Source organism: Stegostoma tigrinum, chromosome 20 (genome assembly GCF_030684315.1).
Source record: "Stegostoma tigrinum isolate sSteTig4 chromosome 20, sSteTig4.hap1, whole genome shotgun sequence".
Classification (NCBI taxonomy): domain Eukaryota; kingdom Metazoa; phylum Chordata; class Chondrichthyes; order Orectolobiformes; family Stegostomatidae; genus Stegostoma; species Stegostoma tigrinum.
Genome location: NC_081373.1, coordinates 13446283 through 13461060, shown reverse-complemented (window position 1 = coordinate 13461060; position 14778 = coordinate 13446283). Strand labels below are relative to the sequence as shown.

The 14778-nt window shown below is 44.5% G+C and overlaps 1 protein-coding gene across 9 annotated transcripts in view; it reads left to right on the top strand.

Annotated features, from left to right (window-relative positions):
- The window catches only part of LOC125461813 (Kv channel-interacting protein 2), a 320168-nt gene that overhangs the window by 271559 nt on the left and 33831 nt on the right, over window positions 1-14778 (top strand). For 3 of the 9 annotated variants that reach the window (XM_048551046.2, XM_048551044.2, XM_048551045.2), the window contains one exon: window positions 10638-10733. The exons of the other annotated variants lie outside the window; for them this stretch is intronic. In XM_048551046.2, the coding sequence (XP_048407003.1) occupies window positions 10638-10733 (96 nt within the window). The remainder of the gene's footprint in view (window positions 1-10637; window positions 10734-14778) is intronic. 9 annotated transcript variants of the gene reach the window in all.

The following is a 14778-nucleotide window of genomic DNA, read 5'->3' as shown; positions in this document are numbered from 1 at the left end:
AATTGTTTGCATGATGTTAAACTGGAATGGTAGAGTGTTTGTAACTTGTGGAGGTCTTCTCACCTGGTGACTGTATCATTCATATCTGTGCGTGTATGTATATTTTTTGGTTAAATAACGCAGGTGTGTTACTCGTTCAACTGAGGACCTGGCTGCTCACCCTCCTTCTCTGTAAGAACTTCCCAAGCTGATCTTCTGCCAACTTCCTTTCTGTCTTGTGCTCACCAATCTGTGTCTCCTGATTATTCGTTTGCATCCTCTACTCCTGCTGTTTCTCGATGTCCCTCCACCTGACCGTCTCTCCTTGTCTTTTAATTCTCTGACTTGGATCTCAATTTTACCAACTCTTTCTCAATTTCTTTATTGCTCTCTCTTTAGCTGCCTCATTCTTTCTTTTTCTCTCTCCCCATCTTGTCCTTTCCAACCCTGCCTCTTCTGTTCAAATTTCCATTCTTCGCATCTGTTCCAATTCTGTCGCTATATCTGTCTTAATTTGTTCAGTTTCATCCTGCCTTTCACAGGCCCATCCCTTCTCTGTTCTTGCTTTCTGTTTCAACTTTGAGCCCCCTCAACCTCTGCCTCTCAACTGTCCAGCATCCTCTGACAGTATTTACTCAGAGGCAATGTCAAAGGTTGCAGGCTGACCACAGGGCATACAGAGCACAGGGGCATGGTTCAGTCCTGTGCTGAGATATCAGTGAACCCACACAGTCAGGGGACAGGATGGGCAGATATAATTGTCCCGTGAGGAAATGAGGATCAGTCTTCCATCCCAATCCTGGTTGACATCTGACGTTTCCTGCCAGGAATGAGCTAGCTTGAATGTCTGCTGAAGTGAAGAGTGGGCTTTTAGAGTGAGGCTCACTTGGCCAAGCAGCTCCTTGGAGAATGGTCGATGCAAGTGGGACTTGCATAAGTAACAGCTGACAACTGCTACAAGAGGGGACATTCAATGGATGACACGGTGGGCTGGTGAGATTGGGAAAAAGGCACAGACAGGAACAACAGCAAACCCAACATAGCACACTGCAGGAAAAAAAGTTAGAAATCGTGGCTAGTTCATAAGAGAAGACACAAAAATTGTGATCATAACACTTGCTGAAGGGAAGGACATGAGGAGGCTTCCTCTTTACTCAGTGAGGCACTGCAATCTGTAACACACTGCCTGAAAGGGGTTTGGAATTCAATATGAACTTTCAAAAAAGCAATTAGATCAATATTTGAAGGGGGAAGCTTGTGGGGTGGGAGTTAGGGGTGCTGAGTGGAGCGGAGCTCTTTCAATCAACCAGCACAGGCATAATGGGCTGAACAGACTCCTCCTCATTATACAATTCCATCCAACAAAAGCCACCCATCTCTGTCTCGTGTGGTGTCACATCCCAAGCTGAAGCCAAGCTGTCTGCGTTCCAACTTGACCATTTTCTCATTGCCCCTTTGTGTTGCTGGAATCTCAGTCAGTCCCACGTTGACCTGGGGCCAGGTTCTCTACCCTCCCATCCCCCCACTGTCCCAAAGTATGGCTTCTGCTTCTTGCTTCTCCAGCTGCAGCTCGGGGCCCGGTGTGTGTTGTAAGCTGTGCTAAGTTGAAATTGTTACCATATGCATGACAAACGTGATAGATTTGAGACAGCGGAAACAACAGCTTCTCAAGCAGACAGGGTGGGATATGGACACCCAACTCAGTTTGGGCATATTACTGAGGGTTTCATCACATGACCTGTAATCTGTTTACCCCCTCTATCCCAAAACCCACACACATCCACCATCACTCCACTGCCATTGGTCCATCCTTACAGTAATCCAACTTCTCAACAGCCAATTGGAAAGCGAGCAGACTGGACTTTTCAGAACTGTCAATTAAACAATAGGTAACACAGTGTGGAGCGGGAGGAATCCAGCAGGCCAGGCAGCGTCAGGGGAGAAGGAAAGTTGACGTTTTGGGTCTTCTTCTTGAAGAAGGGTCCCAACTCAAAACATCAGCTTTCCTGCTCCTCTGACGCTGCCTGGCCTGCTGTGTTCCTCCAGCTCCGCACTGTATTGTCTCTGACTCCAGCATTGGCAGTTCTTACTATCCCTGTCAATCAAACAACTTCATTTCTGATAACTCCAAACACTCTTCAAAGAATTGTTTGTAGAAACATGTTTTTCGGCAATTATTCTCGCCCAGATTTAGTGTCTGGGGAGGCGAAGTTTTGACTGTCAGAGACTCCAAGACAATCCTGAAGGGTTTGCCAATCTGATATGATTGAGATCTCTTAAAGGGCCATTCCTCTTTCTCCCCCAGCAGATCCTGGCTGGTCCTGGGCAAATGCAATCTGCATCACCATAGGTCTAAGGGAAAGAAGGAAAAGGAGTCAGTTCTGTAAAGGCCCTGATGTCAATGGGATCAAGTTTAGTTGTGATGTTCCTCACAGCCAAAGCATTTAAGAGGGAGGCAGTGGTTCAGTGGCACTATCACTGAACTAACACTCTAGAGCCTTAGGCTAATCCATTAGTGCAATGGATTGAAATCGCAACGTGGTAGCTGGTAAAACTTAACTTTAATTAATAAATCTGGGAATGAAAGCTTGGAAAAATTGGCCGTGAATTGCTTGATGACTTTTTTTAAAAAAAAGGCACCAAATGGATACCTTTTAGAGAAGGAAAGCTGCCATGCTTATGGGATCTGACCTACATGTGATTCCAGACCCACAGCTATATGACTGACTCTTAACGACCTTCTGAACAAGCCACTCAGTTCAAGGGCAGGTAGGGACAGGTAGCAGATGCTGAGCTTGCCATCATGTAAAGAGTTAATGAAAGCTTTCCACTTTCTGGAAATATCACAGACCCACATTTGGGGGGGAGAAACTGAAATCTAGTTAGATTCCTGGGTCAGAGGCTTTTAACAGCAGAGGAGTAGTAAGGGGGGTTTTAGTTTGGGAAGGGTGGGGAAGAGAATAGCATGAGCCTCTCCAACATTAGTTCTAAAATTAGACATGACATAAATCCTTAATAATTTCCATAGCAGAAATGTGTGCTGCAGATGAAGATGTGTCTTAATTTAGTTTTACTGAATACTGGTAATTTAATCATTGATCTGGCTGGTGTAAGGGCTTTTGTTAATTAGCGAATTAAAGTTTCAATTTTTGAGCTCAAATATTGGAAAACTGCCAAACCCATGGCTGCGCGCAGTGCAAAAATTTCTGGGAGTTATTAATAACACTGCCTGTTCACATCAGACCTCTTACTGCTGATTCTCAATACCTTTTAATTATTCCGCCATCCCAGTTCTCCACTTCCAAGGTAAAGATTTAAATTCTATCTTTGAAAAAGATTCACTAAAAGTGGGTTAGACAGCCCCTGGTGGGACTTAAAAGAAAACCTTAATAAATTCCATATTAGGCATTTGCGACCCAGGGGACATTGAGGCTTAATTTCATTCATGGAATCAAAAATCAAAAGGCTTTTTAAAATGTCATTTCCAGGAGGTCAATAGAAGAATCCCTACAATGTGGAAGCAGGCCCTTCGGAAAAGCATCGTCCCAGGCCCAGACCCCTTACCCTCTCCCTGTGTAGCCCTGCATTTCCCATAGCTAACCCACCTAGCCTGCACATCCCTAGACACTATGGGCAATTTAGTGTGGCCAGTCCCCCTAACGTGCACTCCTTTAGCTTGAGGGAAGAAACTGGAGCACCCAAAGGAGACCCATGCAGACACAAAGAAGCACCCCAGGTCACTGGAGACCCACCAGTCAGGAATGGTCCGTGCTGTGCTGCTGGACCACATGTGTTTGCTCTCCACAGACACCTGAGCATGGACATAACCACTGAGGGGGGCAGAGGTAGGTCATTCAGCCCATGTTATCTGCTGTGCCATTCAGTGAGATCATGGCTGATCAGATAAATTCTCAACTATACTTTGGGATAGTAGAAACTGCCAACGCTGGAGTCTGAGATAACAAGGCGTGGAGCTGAATAAACACAGCAGGCCGAGCAGCATCAGAGAAGCAGGAAAGCTGATGTTTCGGGTCTGGACTCTTCTTCAGATAAAAGGATCCAGACTCGAAACATCAGCTTTGCTGCGCCTCTGATGCTACCTGGCCTGCAGTGTTCATCCAGCTCTACACCCTTGTTATCTCAATTATACTTTCCTGCCTTTATCCTATAGCTCTGGACTCCCTTACTGCTTAAAAATCAGCCTCGAACATATTTAACATCACAGCCTCACAGCCCCTCTACAGTAAAGAACTCCACAGATTCACCACCTCATCTCTATTCTAAGTGGGTGGCTGCTCGTCTCTAAAGTTCTCCATTTCTTCTGCAAAGGCTTCTCCTTCTCCAGCCACTATCTCAAGAGTTAATTCCCGCTGGTTCCCAAGTCATGTCACCGTCTCCAGGATCTGGCCAAACCAGAAGCTAAGCCCCAGGGGCTTTAAAAACATAACCTGATATTTTTTCATCCAAAAACTTCAGTTGTTAAAATTTGTTGGGAGTTGGGGATGAAGAAGCTGATTGGCTGACATCCAATCGAGTAACAGCAGTGAGTTTGCTTTCCCATTGGCCATGAGAGACAGTGTTGCAACGAAAGACCTGTTGAATGAACAATGGCTTGAGAGCTGGGGGAGCGGTTGGTGGTCAATGGGTTGGAATCTCCAGGAATGATTTCCTACCAGAGTTGGCTAAGTAAGAGCAGATTAGTTTGTTAAAGACATTTTCTGATTCTAGAAGATCCCCCCCCCCCTCGCCACCATCTAACTCATATACCAGCTTTGTGTCTGCTTGCTGTCTCAAACCTTCTCTCTCTGCATGCTGCCAATGGTTTTCACACATTATTTGTTTGTCCTGATTACAACAGGAAGGTTCTGCGTTAAAGGGGAGGAATGTAAAGATTAAGAAAAGAAGGAAAGAGCCCTCAACTTGTCATTAAAGTACCTGGTTGCTGAGTGCGACATGCGTTTGCTAGTTTTCCTGGTAACATTGGGGTTAACTAATTGAGTATGGTTCTGCCTAATTCTACTGCTTCATTAAGAGTCTGTTTGGTCTGGTGCTGACACTCAAATTGTGCAACTTTGCACAGACGCTGCTAAATTTGTGATGGTTTGCACTGTTTCTTTTTTCTCTCGGCACCCTGCTCACCCAATTTTCACCCACCACATCTTCCTGCTCCTCTCGCTAACCCCACCATAGAACTCCACAGAGGCCGTCTGTGACAGTGGTACCATGGACAGCCACCGAGAGGCGCTCGTTGCTTTAAAAGTTCCGGTGACCAGAATGGTCCTGGTTCCAGGATGCCTCTTATTTATAATTAGAACCAAACACCGGATAAAGAGACTGGGCATCTCAATAAATAAGTAACGACGCTAATTATTCTGCCTTCCTTACGAGGTTTCCCCACTCTCATGTCTTTGGTCTTCCATTAATTGTCCTGTCTTCTTCAGTCCTCTACCTGAAGATAAGCCCCTTATTGAGATATGGCTGAGTACTGTGAAGTGAGGAGATAGACCCTGAGATACTTCAGGCCAAAACAGGGAACTGAACTCTTTGTTTCTGGCATACTGCTGAGCCAAAGAGGCTTCACATTTACCCAAGTGAGCTAAACACCACCTTGCCCTACTTATGCCACATGAGATTAGTGTTCTGAGGCCGAATTATATTGGTGCCACAGATTCTAGACAAAAACAGAAATTGCTGGAAAAGCTCAGCAAATCTGGCAGCATCAGTGGAAAGAAATCAGTGTTAACGTTTCGGGTCGAGTGACCTTTTCTCAGAACACAGATTCTAGGTCTGAGACTTAACGACTCCTCCGTGAAGGAAAAGCCCCTTCTTTCATTAACCCCTTTTACGAATTACAGCGTGATTTTTAAAAAAAAAATTAAGTATGGACTTCTTTGTTCCAAACAAAAAGAATGTGTGGGAGGGGATCCCAGGCAATAGCTTATCAAAGCTGCTCTGTAAAGAGATCTGAATCCTTGCTCATTGGACAGGAGCATTCATAGTTTGCACATTATCCATGCCCCATGCTACAAACTCATACAATAGAGGGTCTATTGTTAAACCTTTGGGACAAGTTGGACTGAGAGGTCATTGATCAAAAACAGTGGGAATGTTGAGAAAACAAATATTGACTGTTCGTCTCCCACATGAGCGCCATATTTACACACTATCCCCATCAAACAGTCTCATGATAGGTACATAAGAACTAGGAGCAGGAATAGCCCATTCAGCCCTTCGAGCCTGGTCTGCCATTCAGTAAGATCATGGCTGATCTCTTCATGGACTCAGATCCACTTACCCGCGCTCTCACTGTATCCCTTAATTGTTTTATTGTTCAAAAAAAATCTACCTTAGCTTTAAAAATGTTTACTGAAGTAGCATCAACTACTTCACTGGGCAAGGAATTCCATAGATTAACAACCCTCTAGGTGAAGAAGTTCCTTCTCAATTCAGTCCTAAATCTGCTCCCTCTAATCTTGAGTCTATGCCCTCTTGTCCGAGCTTCACCTGCCAGTGGGAACATCATCTCTACTTCTATCTTATCTTTTCCCTTCATAATTTTATATGTTTCTGTAAAATCCCCCCTCAATCTTCTGAATTCCAATGAATATAATCCCAATCTACTCAGTCTCTCCTCATAATCCAACACCCTCAACTCTGGAATCAACCAAGTGAACCTGAACAGCACAGGGTTAGATACAGGGTAAAGCTCCTTTTACTCTTCAAAACTAAAAGTAAATGGAAAGTAAAGTTCCATCGACACTGTCCTCATTAAACACTCCCAGGTCAGGCACAGCATGGGGTTAGATACAAAAGTTCCCTCAACGCTGTCAGCATCGAACACTCCCAGGACAGGGACAGTAAAGGATTAGATACAGAACAAAGCTCGATCTACACTGTCCCCATCAAAACTCCCTCGTCCGGTACAGCACGAGATTAAATACAGAGTGAAGCTTCCTGCTAATTGACCCCTTCAGACTCCCACAACAGTGACAGCACAGGTTTAGGTGCACAGTGACCATGAACAGAGCATAGGATCAGATACAGAGTAAAGCTTCGGCCCCGGGCAGAGGATAATGAAAATTAAAACTCTTTTGTTTTATACACCGTGGAGGCTGGAGCTCAATTAAATAGTTTGATAGCCGGGTTAATAGATCATTTTTAGTTAAAATTCTTAATGGAACAGCGCAAGATTAAATACAGAGTGAAGCTTCCTTCAAATTGTCCCCTTCAAATGCTCCGAGAACAGTGAGAGTACAGGGTGGGAATAAGATACAGTCAGCCATAACCTGAGTAAATGATGGAATAGATTAGAGGGGCTGACTGGCCTCCTCCTTTTCCCATATTGTTGCTAAGTTAACACTGTGGGCCAAGGCCTTTGAATTTGCTGATGGCTGAAAACTGTAATGGGTGTGGTTAAAAAGGATGGGTCTGGTCTGCTCTTTTGTACTCCAGGGTCACATTTTAGGAAGCAAGTGTGACCTCAGTGAACAATGAAAATGCAAAAGCCCCATTCTATGAACTCCATCGCTTCCTGGGGAGGGTATGGGATTGTGGACGGACATTGGTATTTGAACTGAAAGGTGAGAGGGCACCATGCAAACCCCCATACTCATACAAGCAGAGCAAAAATAGATGAAAGCTTGAGAACTCCTCCAAGATGTGATGGATCTGTGAGGAACAGAAAGATTGCAGTGTGGGGTAATCTCAGCATTACTCACTAAAACCTCCTTAGAGTAGACAGGACAGCAAGTTGTGCCCACGTTTTCACTACACAGTGACCGCACCCCCCCCCCCCCCCCCGCCAAAGTGTCTCAACCCACTGTGCCTCACTGGGAAAATGACAAAACACACACACTCTGACATGGGACAGGGCCTGGCTGTGATGCTGTATGCTGCTGAATAGCCCAACCATGTTCTCCCTCTAGATTGATGATACCAAGATGATTGAGTTCCTGGACAACAGTAATCACCCCACAGACACCCTCACCAGCTCAGAACCCTCCAGCAGCAAAGAGTCAGTTCCCATAAGGCGGAGAGCGGGGAGAAAATCTGGATGAATAAAACATGATAAAACAAAACAGAATCGAAAGCTAACTGGGATTTAATTCTTTAAAGACAAGTTGTGGCAAGTGTTTCTTCAATTGTTGGATGTCACAGTCCACTGGCTTTCAATTATTCTTGGGTGTTTTGCATTAAATAAGAATCATTTCAGACCTTATGTCAAAGACTTCCATTCCCTTCTACCCAGCACCGCAAAGCAGAATGCTAACAGCACTCAGCCCACTGAGGGGCATTAGCCCCACACCCCTGTGTTCCGGGTAATGGGACTGTAATCGAAACAGAGCCTCAAACTGGGAGATCAACCACGGCAAGTTGTGAAACTGAGTTCATTATCTCAGGTCATTACTGAGCTGCTTCACAGATGTGAATTCCTGACACTATCTTACTCTGTGTGATTGACCCCTGCCACTTAAGTGTTGCAACCACAAGAGCAGGCCAAGGGCTAAAACGCCTGCAGTGAGTAACTCACCTCCTGACTCCCCAAACGCCTGTCCACCATCTACAAGGCACAAGTCAGGAGTGTGATGGAATACTCCCCACCTGCCTGGATGGGTGCAGCCCCAACAACACTCAAGGAGCTTGACACCATCCAGGATAAAGAAGCCTGTTTGATTGGCGCACATCCTCAAACATTCAGTCAATCCTCCACTGATGCTCTGTAGCTGCAGTGTGTACCATCTACAAAACATACTGCAGAAATTCAACAAGAATCCTTCACTTTGCAACTGCTCTCAGGCTGGGAAAGGGCCAATCACTCATCTATCCATCATGAGTTGCCGAGTAAAGGGGTAAATTGCTGTGGGTAAGATATTTACATCTGTGAAAAATTCCCTCTTCCATGTCTGCCAGACTCTTGAACCCTGTTAATTGTTGGGTTCAGGTCAGCTGTTATAAAAATAGTAAAATTCTCAAAGAAATTCAACAAGTCCCCAGGGACGTTTGCAATCAGGAGGGTAACTGCCTTCCTATGTACCCATTAAAACTAGTGACCTGCTTCACCTAACCCCTGCAATTGGACACCCAGAACCTAACCCCACCCCCATCCCCACCCTTCAGACAGCCCCTTGCACTTTCCAGACTCTGCTCCTAACCCTGTCCATCTCTGCCATCAACCGTTCCCATCCTAGCTCCCGAGTATATTTCCAGTCTCCCAGCCCTTTGGCCCTGTGTTTGTGCCTCTGCCTAGCCTTCCCAATCCCTTGCAGCCTGCTCTCTGCTATTTGGCTACAGCCTGGCAACCAATGACCTATCCAGCTGACATCCCTAACCCAGCTGGGCTGCAAAGTGAGAGTTACCAGGATCTGAGAATAAATACAGCAGCATATGGGGAAAATGCCTTCCTCTAGACCTCAACCAGCCCCCACCCCATCTGACCGCAGGCTAACATCTAGCCCTGAGTACCAGAGTCACTATCACACAGACATTCGTCACTTTCTCACTCATGCTCACAAACTCTCAATATCACATAAACATCCACACACCTCCCCGCTCTCACACATAAACACATCCACACACCCCCACATTCTCACACATAAACACATCCACACACCCCCACGTTCTCACACATAAACACATACACACACCCCCACGTTCTCACACATAAACAAACACACACCCTCACATATATATACACATGCATCCACACACATACAGACTCTCACACATCAACATACATACTCTCACACCACTACATATACACACACATTCATATATACCAGAGCACAGACATGTCCAAGTACATTCATACACATACACAAATACACACTCACATACACTTACTTTGTGCGTCTCTCTCTCCCCTCCACACACACTCCCTCTCAAATGCACACTTTCTCACACACACACATTCCTGTCTCACACATACCACTGTCTCTTGAGTACACAGTCTCTCTTGCATATCATGCACACATTCACACAATCTCTCGAGTGCACACCCATACGTGCACACATAGTCTTTCATGCACTAGTTCACAGTTGTTCTAATGCATGCACTAACACACACTCACACACACAGTCCCTATCATACACAGCTCTGAAGAAGGGTCCCAACCTTCCTGCTCCTCTGATGCTGCCTGGCCTGCTGTGTTCCTCCAGCTCCACACTGTGTTATCTCTCTCTCTCTCTCTCACACACACACACACACACACCTCTCACAGAATGACATTCCTCTACAAAAAGTGAAGGGAAGCTCCTCCATTGATGTGAGGTTGCGATCTCCTGCCAGCTTCCAATGGTCAAACTGATTAAGAACTTGTTGTGGAGTTTGTCCAATCAGAGCAGTGAAAGTGACCTTAAAGGGGAAAGTGCTGGGCCAGTGGGTCACCACCTGAAACCCCACTGAGAACTGAAACTGACCCCCAGTACCATGAGATAACTGAACACTATAATAGCTGTATGATTCATTGCAGCATCCATCTCTTGCCTCTAGAATAAATCCCAAGATGTTTGAAAAGCCAGTGGACAAATTTTTCCAGCTGACAAAATTGCTCAGAACATTGGAATTTCTGATTTTAAAGTGAAGTGTGGTGGTGGGAGGAGGGGTAAATTTTCTTTATTTTTTGGTTAATTTTCTTGTTATTTTTTTTGATGACTTTTAGGCAACCAGCCTCGACACAGCACTAAAGCACTAAAGCAACGTTTCCTGAAAATCTTACCTTGCTGTCGGCCTAGGCTGGTCCCCTCACTCAGTGAATGCAAGTGAAACCTTCTCTCCACCTTCTTCTCATGACTTTTTGTGTATAATGATAATGCTGTTGTGTTTTTTTAAAATCTTCTCTGAATTCGCTCAGTGCATTCTTCCATTGATTTGCCCTGGTGTCGTTAATACCCCCCAAGAATGCCACAGGCAGTATCTTCATCAGCCGAGCTGGGTCCAGGCAAAGCAGGGCAGGGCAGCACTCAGCAAACAGGACCTGTTGACAAAACCCACTGGGCGGAAACAGTCTACAGTGTCAACTTACAAAGGCAAACTGCAGCAGTCTGCAGAATCTACTTACAAAGACTCCCTTCAAGCACTAGTGAATAGAACTCATGGCTCAGTCTGTGGAGAGCTTCCCACTTTGGGAAGGGAGATTTCTCAAACTCGATACAGCGGGTGGAGAATAATTGAGAAATATAAATTGAGCACATAAGACGAACCACAGTCACTTACAGTGATGGGATCTTCAGGTCTACTTGTTGGGGGATATATTCAGTCACCTCCACTCTGGCTGAGATTAGTGGTGTCTCAAAGTACAGTCATCAATAGCACTAGTCATCATCGAGTCTTAGGATTGAATGGAAATAATGTTGTCACTATATTGAATTGAATTGAATGGAAATAATGTTGTCACTATATTTTCTTAGTCTGTAATTCAAATGAGACATTAATTTATACTAAAGGCAATTAAATTACACAGAAAATATTATTGACCTTGACAGAAGAGTACAGTTTTTGGGAATTTGAGACGTAAAATGGTGTTGTTCTCATGTTAGACACATCCCAAGGTAAGGACAACTAATCAAGAGAATGTGAGGTCTCATCACATCCTGGTCTGGAATGTACTCTCAGGAGTGCATTGGAGACAGGTTTGCTTGAGTGGTTAAGATCTGGAACGCACTGTCTGAGAGTGTGGTGGAGGCAGGTTCACTCAAATGGTTAGGGTTTGGAATGTACTGTCTGAGAGTGTGGAGGAAGCAGGTTCAACTAAAGCCACCAATGTGATTTAATCTATTCTCTCAAAAGGAAGAATGGGCGCAGTTACACATAGAAAGTGGTGGAATGAAATGAGGTGAATTGCTCATTCATTCAGAGATCAAGTGCAGATACGATGGGCAAAATAGCTTCTTACTGCATTGTAACAATTCTGAGTGTGATATTTCTGAATGACTCATCGGTAGCTTGAGAATTTGAATTCAGTTTCAAAAGCATGGAATAAGATCCTAAGGAGCTCAGGCAGCATCAGTGGAGAGAGAGAGAGTTAATATTTAGTATCGATCGCCTTTCATCAGAAATAGAAATAAAAAGCCCGGTAACGGGAAAAGTGACCATAATACAACCAATGATCATTCAAATCCACTGGTTCTGTCATCCCCTAAATGACAGTTTGCAGACCAAGCTTAATAACCGAATCCTTTTGGATTATGCATGGTTCTAGTCCTCACAGCAACCACTGACTAATGACTATCTTCTGCTCATATCACCTCAACCTTGGGAAGCATTCCCACCAGCATGCATGGCATCCCTGAATAGACCAGCTCCTTTCTTTGCTCATCCCTGATAGCCATGGCGGGATTTGAAACCAGGGCCCCAGAGCGTTAACCTGAGGTTTAGGATTATGAGCCCAGTGATATTACCACTACAGCAACACTTCTCATCGATGGGCAATGAACAGCCAACAGCACTGCCACGAATGAAATTGCGAGAAATGACAAGTGTGGAAATGAGGAATCTTTGTGATGACCACATTGAAGTTTTCAACATGTTTGAGAGGGAATTAAGGATGTTGAGAAGGAAGGAAGTGTAACAGTTCTATCCCAGAAAAATGACGTCCCTCTAATAAATTACCAAGGAGAAGAATTTAATGGGATTGCAAAGTGATTGGAGAGAGAAGGAATTGAAAGATCAGGTCAGAGGTAGACAGCTGAATTTCAGATCAATTAATATAACTAATGGGCCAATGGATTCGCTGGATCTTAAATCCATTCTGTGATCAGTTGGTTCAAATCTGCACCTTTAGTTGATGGAAGTTGACAGGTGGAAAAGTTCTGCCTGAAACTAACCGAGAGTTTTCCAGAAACTATTTCGGTGAACTCAGTATACTAAAGGCCAACATCAGGTGGACTCTCCAGGGCCATCTGCTGGGAAACAGAGGGTGACTTTTACGAGGCAGGCATGAGAATGAAACCAATTCTTGGGGGGGGGTACCTGCTGTCACCTACTTCAACTCATTAAAGGGTGTGACAAACATATCATCTCAAACACTGATGATCAGATCAGAAATGTCCATGCATAACCAAGGCAGGTGGATGAAGTTTAGACAATTGATCATCTACCATTCCAATTAACTATCAGGATGGGCTTGAGGCTAAATATTCCACTCTTGGACCTACCCTCCTTCCTCCTGTGTTTTATTCAGAGCCTTGGTGAGGCCACACCTTAAGTATTCTGCGCAGTTTTGGTCTCCTAGTCTAAGGAAGAACATTCTTGCTATTGAGAGAGTCCAGTGAAGGTTCACCAGACTGATTCCCAGGTTGGCAGGACTGGCATATGAGGAAAGACTGGATCGACTGGGCTTGTACTCGCTGGAATTTTGAAGAATGAGGGGGGATTTCATTGAAACATATAAAATCCTGATGGGACAGGACTGGTTAGATGCAGGAAGAATATTCCCAATGATGGGGAAGTCCAGAACTAGGGGTCACGGTCGGGGTAAGCCATTTAGGACTGAGATAAGGAAGAATTTCTTCACTCAGAGAGCTGTGACTTTTTGGAATTCTCCCCCACAGGAAGCTGTTGGGGCCAGTTCATTAGATTTATTCAAGAGGGAGCTGGATGTGGCTGTTGCCGCTAAAGTGGTCAAGGGGAATAGGGAGAGGGCGGGAATGGGATACTGAAACTGAATGATCAGCCATGATCGTATTGAATGGTGCTGCAGGCTTGAAGGGCTGAATGGCTTACTCCTGCACCTCATTTCTATGTTTTTGATGATTAATGTCATGTTACGGCCAAAAAATACATTCAGAGCATTTATAAACATAACATAATCAAGCAGGATCAAGATCACTTCATGAAGGGGAAATCACAGCTGAAAAATTTATTGGAGTTTCTTCGTGGGAAGTAACAAGCCGACAAATAAAGGGGAACCAGCAGATCCATATATTTGGATATTCAAAAAGGTTTAATAAGGTACCACAGTTTTAGCTACTTAACAAAATAAAAGCCCATGGTCAACATTTTGGACCCAGTGACCCTTCGTCAGAACTGGACCCAAAACATTAACTATGTTTTTTCTTCACAGATGCTGCCAGACCTACTGAGTTTCACCAGCAATTTCTGTTTTTGTTTCAGATTTATAGCGTCCGCAGTTCTTTGTTTTATTTAAGACCCCATGGTGTTGGAGGTAGGCAATTAGTGTGGATTGGCTCACTAACAGACAGAGAGTTGGGGGGATAAGAGGTGCATTTTCATGATGGCAATCTGTAACTGGTGGAGTGCCACATGGATCAGTGGATAATACATATGAATAGCTTGGTTGAAGAAAGTGAATGTTCTATAGCCAGGTTTGTGGATGACACAGTTAGGCAGGAGGGCAGGTGATGAAGATAACACAAAGAGGGTGCAGAGGGACCTAGAGAGGTTAAATATGCATAATAATGTGTGAAAATGCGAAGTTATGCACTTTGGCAGGAAAAATAAAGGAGCTGAATATTACCTAAACTGAGAAAAACAGCAGAAAGCCACTGCACAAAGTGGTTTGAGGGTTTTCATGCATTGACTCAATAAACTAACATCCAAATTCAGCAGGTTGTGAAGAAAGCAAACAGCCTTTATTTCAAAGGGAATGAAGTTGTTAAAAAGGAGTGCAACCAGAAAGTGCTGGAAAAGCTCAACAGGTCTGTCAGCACCTGTGAAGAGACAAACCGAGTCAACAGAGTATGGAGGGATTGTGTTATGAGCAAAGGCTAAACAGATTGGGACTCCATTCACTGGAGTTTGGAGAAATGAGCGGTGATCTCATTGAAACATATAGGATTCTT